Raw genomic sequence first — 9,219 nt, 5'->3', positions numbered from 1 at the left:
GTCAGGACCCCCAGGACACCACAGGGTCAGGACCCCCAGGACACCACACGGTCAGAGCCCCCAGGACACCACAGGGTCAGAGCCCCCAGGACACCACAGGGTCAGAGCCCCCAGGACACCACAGGATCAGAGCCCCCAGGACACCACAGGACCAGGACCCCCACGACACCACAGGGTCAGAGCCCCCAGGACACCACAGGGTCAGAGCCCCCAGGACACCACAGGATCAGAGCCCCCAGGACCAGGACACCACAGGGTCAGAGCCCCCAGGACACCACAGGACCAGAGCCCCAGGACACCACAGGATCAGAGCCCCCAGGACCAGGACACCACAGGGTCAGAGCCCCCAGGACACCACAGGATCAGAGCCCCCAGGACACCACAGGATCAGGACCCCCAGGACACCACAGGGTCAGAGCCCCCAGGACACCACAGGGTCAGAGCCCCCAGGACACCACAGGATCAGAGCCCCCAGGACACCACAGGATCAGAGCCCCCAGGACACCACAGGATCAGAGCCCCCAGGACACCACAGGGTCAGAGCCCCCAGGACACCATAGGATCAGAGCCCCCAGGACACCACAGAATCAAGGCCCCCAGGACACCACAAGGTCAGAGCCCCCAGGACACCACAGGATCAGGACCCCAAGGACACAGTGTCAGAGCCCCCAGGACACCACAGGGTCAGAGCCCCCAGGACACCACAGGATCAGAGCCCCCAGGATACCACAGGATCAGAGCCTCCAGGACACCACAGGGTCAGGACCCCCAGGACACCACAGGGTCAGGACCCCCAGGACACCATAGGGTCAGAGCCCCCAGGACACCACAGGGTCAGAGCCCCCAGGACACCACAGGGTCAGAGCCCCCAGGACACCACAGGGTCAGAGCCCCCAGGACACCACAGGGTCAGAGCCCCCAGGACACCACAGGGTCAGAGCCCCCAGGACCAGGACACCACAGGGTCAGAGCCCCCAGGACACCACAGGGTCAGAGCCCCCAGGACACCACAGGGTCAGAGCCCCCAGGACACCACAGGGTCAGAGCCCCCAGGACACCACAGGATCAGAGTCCCCAGGACACCACAGGACCAGGACCCCCACGACACCACAGGGTCAGAGCCCCCAGGACACCACAGGGTCAGAGCCCCCAGGACACCACAGGATCAGAGCCCCCAGGACCAGGACACCACAGGGTCAGAGCCCCCAGGACACCACAGGACCAGAGCCCCAGGACACCACAGGATCAGAGCCCCCAGGACCAGGACACCACAGGGTCAGAGCCCCCAGGACACCACAGGATCAGAGCCCCCAGGACACCACAGGATCAGAGCCCCCAGGACACCACAGGATCAGAGCCCCCAGGACACCACAGGGTCAGAGCCCCCAGGACACCATAGGATCAGAGCCCCCAGGACACCACAGAATCAAGGCCCCCAGGACACCACAAGGTTAGAGCCCCCAGGACACCACAGGATCAGGACCCCAAGGACACAGTGTCAGAGCCCCCAGGACACCACAGGGTCAGAGCCCCCAGGACACCACAGGGTCAGAGCCCCCAGGACACCACAGGATCAGAGCCCCCAGGACACCACAGAATCAAGGCCCCCAGGACACCACAGGGTCAGAGCCCCCAGGACACCACAGGATCAGAGCCTCCAGGACACCACAGGGTCAGAGCCCCCAGGACACCACAGGGTCAGGACCCCCAGGACACCACAGGGTCAGAGCCCCCAGGACACCACACGGTCAGAGCCCCCAGGACACCACAGGGTCAGAGCCCCCAGGACACCACAGGGTCAGAGCCCCCAGGACACCACAGGATCAGAGCCCCCAGGACACCACAGGACCAGGACCCCCAGGACACCACAGGGTCAGAGCCCCCAGGACACCACAGGGTCAGAGCCCCCAGGACACCACAGGATCAGAGCCCCCAGGACACCACAGGATCAGAGCCCCCAGGACACCACAGGGTCAGAGCCCCCAGGACACCACAGGATCAGAGCCCCCAGGACAGCACAGATTAACGCCTGAACCCGCGACCAACAAGATCCGTGTCCGTCCACCGGCGCCCCGCGCGCGCTCTCCCGTCACACCCGGAGTTAGCAGGCATATACTGTTTCCTACATTTGTCTGTCGTGGCAAAAGCACTTGCCGCTTTCCTCTGCTGAGAGACAGAAACAATGGCCGGAAACTTCAGCGGTTAAAGCAAATGAGGGAAACTGGGAGGAAGGGAAGTGCCTTCACCTCTTCGGGGCCTGAGACTGCCCTCTGGGCAGACGGTGGACGCCTTGCGGCTCTGGTCCAGGCTTCAGCTCTGGCTCTGCTCCAGGGACAGAAACTAGAGGTGGGCGTCGGAGGTGGTTCTTGTCATGTCTGGGTCAGACCTGTAGGGCCAACACTTGAGGGGATTCAGACTTCCCTCATATCTGGGAGCCTCTCTCTGCCCCGTCCCGACACTGACGCCATCTCCCCAGGCAATATTGTGGCCGACACACCTGCTCCGGCCAACAGTGGCTGGGTAAGACCCGACGCGCCCCAGGACAAAGCGTGACTGCTGAGGCCTGCGCTGCGCCCAGTCCCAGAGCTGCGGGACCCAGACGTCATGGGGCAGCCGCCAGCAGTCGGGGCCCCGGTCTGCAGCTGGCAAGGCCGAGACTGCCCGGTCCAGCAGTGGACACAGAACGAGGGCGAGGCAAAGCCACCCATCTCCTCATCAGAAACACAGCAGCTGTGATGCCCACACTGGGCGGTGAGCAGGCTCACTAGGAGGCGGTGTCCCACGGTGGTCGCCACTGGCAGCTCAAGTGCCATCTTGCTCACGCTCAGACACCAAAGACAAACAGGCGAGGCACTGGGCTGCTTTTTTTTTTTTTTTTTTAATTTATTTCTTTAAGACCGCTTCCTTGCAATTTCCAGAGAGAAAATACAAAGCTAGACACAGACTTGGTTTCAGATGCACATGGAGCTGGAGCTGAAAGCAGTGCTGATGACGCTGTTCCACAAGCATGGCAGCTACCCGGGGCACGTCCGCATCCCTGAGCGCCGAGCAGGATTCTCTTCTCTTCTCTTCTCTTCTCTCCTCTCCTCCCCCACGGACGCGCTCGGTGTGATTCACTGTTCCTGCTCCTGCGAAGCAAGGACACCAGGTCAGCACTGTGCGCTGTGCACGCAAAGCTCTGGCCGCCCCTCGCCGCCCTGCCGCGCCAGCTCAGACTCGCTAAAGCCCGGCGAGCCCCAGACCCCACGTCCCGCTCACCCTAAGGCTGCCTCCCGAGGAGACGCGGACACTCGCCGCGTTCCCACAGCAGCTGCCGGGGCACCGGGAGACAGAAGGGCAAGAGAAGGACAAGGGGCCCAGAAGTGCAGGCTGAAGACCCACGCAGGGGACGGGCCGCAGCTGAGCGGAAAGGCTGTGGTGCGGGGCTCAGACAGCCTGCGAGGGGCAGAATCTTTTCAGGCTTCTCGACCTCAGTTAAGCCCCGGTTTTCTTATCTGCTGAGCGAGTCGGGCTCTCCTGCCGCGTGTGCTGGGAGGCCTAGCAGAAGGCTGGAGATGAAGCTCGGGGGACAGCTGATGGGGTGGGTGGCGCAGAGAGTGGGGGCGCAGAGAGCAGGGGCGCAGAAAGCAGGGGCGCAGAGAGCGGGGGCGCAGAGAGCGGCGGGTGGCGCAGAGAGCAGGGGCGCAGAGAGCAGGGGGTGGCACAAGGAGCAGGGACACAGAGAGCAGGGGCGCAGAGAGCGGGGGCGCAGAGAGCGGCGGGTGGTGCAGAGAGCAGGGGCACAGAGAGCAGGGGTGCAGAGAGCAGCGGGTGGCGCAGAGAGCGGCGGGTGGCACAGGGAGCAGGGGCGCAGAGAGCAGGGGCGCAGAGAGCGGCGGGTGGCGCAGAGAGCAGGGGCGCAGAGAGCAGGGGCGCAGAGCAGCGAGCCAGCACACGGCGGGCCAACTCCCCCTCTCAGAAGCAGGAAGGCAAACCGCAGAGGCTCCAGCTCAAAGTCACACAGCGTTTTTGGAGCAACACACAGGTCGTCAGGAAAAGAAGGGACGCTATTTCCCACAGTGCCCGCTGGCCATGAGACGCAGGAGATACTCATGCTCTTCCCTGAGCCGCTGCCCGTGGCGGCCCCCTGCAGCCGTGCAGACACGTGGCCTGAAATTCCTTCCGTTCTCGCTTACCCCACACCCAAATTCAACCACGGTGCCAACCGGGCAGGCAGTGGGGAGGCTGCCCTCGGCCTTCGTGCCAGAGCCGCGCAGCTGGGCCGCCTCTGCGCCCACCGGCTCTGCTCTGCTGACCCCGGCCTGGCCTGGCCTTGGCGTATTCGTGGGAAGAGGCTCCCGGCTGGCAAATCTCCCTGCTCCCCATCCTGACAGTCTGACTAAGTCTTAAGACGGCTTCCAGGCTGTGCAGTGCCGGGACACTGTTCTGAGAGACCCGGTGACCGTGTGGCCTCAGCCCTGACTGAGTCAGAACACTCACTCCAAGGCCTGTCGGGCTGTCGTGAAGCCAACGCCCTTTTCTGACTGACCTCCACTGGAGTGAGCAATAGCTCCAGGGCGTCACTGCTCACGGCCTCCCCGAAAGCGATCACCTCGTTTTACGGAGAGAAAACAGAGCCTCAACTCAAGATCGCACTGGCGGTGAGTGATGGGCCAAACCCACACCCAGGACTCCTTGCTCTGTGCTCACTCCGCCAGCCCTGCCACCGCCCGGATGCCGAGCCCGGATCAGCCCCGGATCAGCGGGGACGACACAGGCCGGGCTGTCCCGTGCAGCTACAGGACTGTGCCTTCGTGGGCCGAGGCGCCAGCACAGCTGCTGGGACGCACGCACACTCCACTCCCCCGGGCCCCACGCGTGTGAGAGCCCATCTCATGCCAGCCCTGTGGCAGGGAAGCACGGGCCATGTCTGTCCGTGAGAGCTCCCGTCCGCCACCCCGACAGGGAAAGTCACCAAATACGCAGCTTTAGCAGATGCGCCCGACCTCCCCTTTGAGGCATGTGACACCAGGTCTCATCTCACTGCATCATTCACCATCTAAAGACAAGGACTTCTGCGCAGGGACGTGGGACTTCGTCTCTTAAAGAAAGACCAAGTCCCCGGGCTCGCCTGGGTTTATTCTGAGACCCTGAGCAAGGGGCCACTTTACGGACAGACATCTGACACACCTACTCTGCCTACCACTACGGCAGCTTTCCGGCAGGCTCGTGGAGTCCACTCAGCTAGCAGGAGGGCTTAGCTGCACTGCAAGGCACTGCAAATGCAAAGCTCAGAGGAGGGACAGAGCGGAGATACCAAGGCAGTGCCAATGTCACCAAGGATCAAGAGCAAAGAGGACATTGGCGGCACTGCACACGACACGGGGAGCACGTGGACTCTGAGGAGAGTGTTCGTCTTTTCACAGAGAAGCAAGAGGCTCGGCACACACCTTGACGTATTTTCCATGTACAAGATAGGGCGCCTGGAAGTCGTGCTGGCAGTTGGAGTAGGCCATTCCCAGCCCCATGCCGGAACCGAAGGCTAGCGGCCACCTTCTTCCTGGCGAGCAGAGGAAGGAGACCCCAGTGAGAAACCATGCAGAGAAGACACCACTTTCTCTCCGCCAAAACTCTATGCTGCTGAGAGCTCGACAAACATCCGCACGTCTCTTACTGGAAACCGCCGGATGCATGTGTACGCGCGTGTCCCGTCTGGATCACCTCACTGCACTCAGCCGTGACACGGACAGTACCTGTCACGCCGCCAGCGCTTCTTCTGTGCTGGGCTAGTTCAAGCCTTGGTGTGTGATGACAGGGCACAAACCTGCCCACTGGGCTACCTCCCAGCCCTCGTCACACATCTCGGCCGTGCTTAACCAGGGGAGATCCAGGGGAGAAGCTGGAGGTTCTCCGACACTCAAGGAGCTGCGCTGCTAGGTCTGACTCATTCCTCAATGACACTGGCCTTCTGGCCCCGTCAGAAATGCTGCTGTTCTGTAGACTGCGAGCTGGCGCAGTGGGTAAAGCCTCAGACCTTCGGGCATGAGGCTCCAAACTCAATCCCTGGCGTCACATGTGCCGGTGATGTTCTGCTTCTCTCTCCCCCTCGTGACTATATAAACAAACAGATCTTTTAAAAAGAACATCCTATTTCAGCAAAGTGCTGGATTTTAAAAGCCTGTGAGAATTTCATCAATATTTATCATTGTTATCCTAGTAACCAGTGAGCTTTACTTAAGCCAGTGCTGTAGCTGCTTGCTTTATGTCAGCTTTGTGTGCTGGCCGTGAACCTCGGACTTGCACTCCCCAGCAGAAATCCTTCTGGCATCTATTCAATGTTCAAGCTTCAGAAGTTCTCCCACAGAATCAAAGGGAAATCTCCTGCCCTTTGCTTAGGAGAGTTCTTGGCTAAAAAAAACACATGTATCTCTGGTCCACTTGTTTTTATTACCAGCAAGACTCTGGTAAGTTTATGGAAAAAAAACATAATTAATTAGAAATATCTGAGCACAGAGAGTTGGCCAAATGACTCACTGGCATAAAATACAGTCTTTTAAAATGATATCATATTTAAGATATCAGGCACCCTGACTCAGTGCCCAGGGGGATTCTGGAGATGCCCAGCCCATGTTGACTCTTCTGAGCCTACGTCCCATGGATTGTTTTAGCCAACCTAACCCCATAACTGGATGGGCGGGCAGCCTGCTATGTGTGTATACGTCACATGTACACGCGTGTGGTTCTGTGTTGGAAGACAGTAAAAGCGACACTTACTTTTAAAGAAGGTGAGTGAGAAGACCAGTCCTAATCCAAAGCCAGTACCTAGAGGCAGAAAGGGGACACAGTCATCTCAGCAACTGCGTGAAAATAAAAGACATTTCATAGCGTGAACATCTATAAAACACATTTTTCACCAACAGCCAGCTGGTTTCTCCTTTCTAACCTTCTTCACTGTTGGCAGAGGCTGTAGGAATACCTCTGCTTCTCCTGCCCACAACAGAGGATTAAAAACCCCATTCTGTCTAGACAAGTCCCGGGGGGTGGGGAGCGAGTTGACTTTTCTCAGCGTACAAACAGCCCCCAGCACCGGGGGCCTCCTGCCCACCCGACCGCCCGCCCTGCGCAGGCAGAACAGCAGGTAGACAACGCCAGCAGAAGGTCTGCCGCTCCGAGCACTGAGGGGCCGGGTCAGCCCGACAGAGGCCAGGCAAACGGAAAGGCCCCCCAGAGCCTCTCAAGAGCATCTCAGTCAGCCCCTGCCCTCATCTCACTCACAGCGCACCTTAAGGCAGCATCTTTCGGACAGAAAGAGCAGACACCAGCCCACTCACGCAACGGCATTAATGCTGACTCGTGACTTCTTATGTTTGTCCAGAGGAAGTAGGATTTAAGACGTGACTTTAAATCAGATTTCTCAGACTCTAATTCACAAAAAGAAAGATCCCCCCTTTTTCATGTAAAGGGCCTCTTCCCGGCATTCCCTAGGCCTTGTCCTCAGTGCTTATTTAATGAGCTTGGCTAACTTCACACCAACTGTGCATTTTTACTTCATCGTTGTATTTAAAAAAGAAAATCAATGTATGTATAGGGGGTCGGGCGCTGGCGCAGTAGGTTAAGCGCACGTGGCACAAAGCCCAAGGACCGGTGTAAGGATCCCGGTTCGAGCCCCCGGCTCCCCACCTGCAGGGGAGTCGCTTCACAGGCGGTGAAGCAGGTCTGCAGGTGTCTGTCTTTCTCTCCTCTTCTCTGTCTTCCCCTTCTCTCTCCATTTCTCTCTGTCCTGTCCAACAACGAACAATAATAACCACAAGGCTATAACAACAAGGGCAACAAAAGGGGGAAAAATGGCCTCCAGGAGCAGTGGATTCATGGTGCAGGCACTGAGCCCCAGTAATAACCATGGAGGCAAAAAAAAAAAAAAAAAAAAAATCAATGTATGTATTAAAGTTAGCCTTGACTCAAACACTATGGATATGATCTCATATTTGAGAGCTAGTTACTTCTATAAGGTGAATTAAAAACAGGCTCGTAAAAATCAAAATGCACATCTCTGGCCACTCTAGGGAAAAGCTAGAACAAAAGGCCGTGCAAACTTCGAGGCTGAGTAGTCCCAAAGAAGGGAACAAGACTTTGTTACCAAAATAGTAAGTTTCACATGCCGGAGGCAACAGTCAAAATCTATCTTTTCGGTTTTCCAGATCTGAGAGTTAACTGCTGGCCTTTACTAGGTCTGAACTCTTACTCGCTTCTTCACAATTAAGCAAACACAAATTCCAATCTCACTTGCTTTAAAGGTTTTTGATTAGAAATAAATAAATACATAAAGTTTTCAGTTTTTAAAAGGTGTTACTGATTTTCCTTAGGGAGGTGGGTCTGGGGGCCCAGAGGCCTGCTGCACCAGCATTCAGTGGTATGGAGGTGGGTCTGGGGGCCCAGAGGCCTGCTGCACCAGCATTCAGTGGTATGGAGGTGGGTCTGGGGGCCCAGAGGCCTGCTGCACCAGCATTCAGTGGTATGGAGGTGGGTCTGGGGGCCCAGAGGCCTGCTGCTTCCAGCATTCAGTGGTATGGAGGTGGGTCTGGGGGCCCAGAGGCCTGCTGCTTCCAGCATTCAGTGGTATGGAGGCGGGTCTGGGGGCCCAGAGGCCTGCTGCACCAGCATTCAGTGGTATGGAGGTGGGTCTGGGGGCCCAGAGGCCTGCTGCACCAGCATTCAGTGGTATGGAGGTGGGTCTGGGGGCCCAGAGGCCTGCTGCTTCCAGCATTCAGTGGTATGGAGGCGGGTCTGGGGGCCCAGAGGCCTGCTGCTTCCAGCATTCAGTGGTATGGAGGCGGGTCTGGGGGCCCAGAGGCCTGCTGCACCATCTCTCAGACCCCAGGCTTCCCATCGATGCTCTTGAGAGTCTAAGAGCTTCTTGTCTAAATGAGAATTCAGGCCACTGCAGCGTCGAAGTTCAAGCACCCATCCATCCATCCAACTGATCTTCCTGCTCTCAACACAGAGGCCTTCACGACGAGCACGTTAACCCACCTGCTTGGTGGTCCAAGTAATTGTTTTTGCACCTGTCAGCAGCCCAGTTGGTGCTGGTCTGAATTCCTCACGCTGTGTACCCCAGGGCCTCGGCTGACCCCTGCCATCCTGTTGTTATTTGGAGGTGTCTCTGCTGTTACTGTTTGCTATAGAAACATGGCTGTGAGCAGAACCTGGGGCCTGAGGGCATCTGGGCATCAGTGGCTGCTG

The 9,219-nt window shown here is 58.3% G+C and overlaps 1 protein-coding gene across 2 annotated transcripts in view; it reads right to left on the bottom strand.

Annotated features, from left to right (window-relative positions):
* Positions 1-2,862: 2,862 nt before the first annotated feature.
* MICOS10 (mitochondrial contact site and cristae organizing system subunit 10) overlaps positions 2,863-9,219 on the bottom strand; it is a 228,848-nt gene continuing 222,491 nt past the window's right edge. Inside the window, exons 3-5 of one of the 2 annotated variants that reach the window (XM_060200951.1) lie at positions 6,754-6,801; positions 5,430-5,539; positions 2,863-3,128 (exon numbers count right to left, since the gene is read on the bottom strand). In XM_060200951.1, the coding sequence (XP_060056934.1) occupies positions 3,114-3,128; positions 5,430-5,539; positions 6,754-6,801 (173 nt within the window). In that variant the 3' untranslated portion in view covers positions 2,863-3,113. Of the gene's footprint in view, positions 3,129-3,411; positions 3,436-5,429; positions 5,540-6,753; positions 6,802-9,219 lie in introns of those variants that run through there. The other variant, XM_060200952.1, reaches the window with a different exon arrangement.

The sequence above is a fragment of the Erinaceus europaeus genome, chromosome 11, assembly GCF_950295315.1.
Source record: "Erinaceus europaeus chromosome 11, mEriEur2.1, whole genome shotgun sequence".
NCBI classification, from domain to species: domain Eukaryota; kingdom Metazoa; phylum Chordata; class Mammalia; order Eulipotyphla; family Erinaceidae; genus Erinaceus; species Erinaceus europaeus.
The sequence above is the reverse complement of the archived record's forward strand: the minus strand, read 5'-3'. Positions and strand labels throughout refer to the sequence as shown.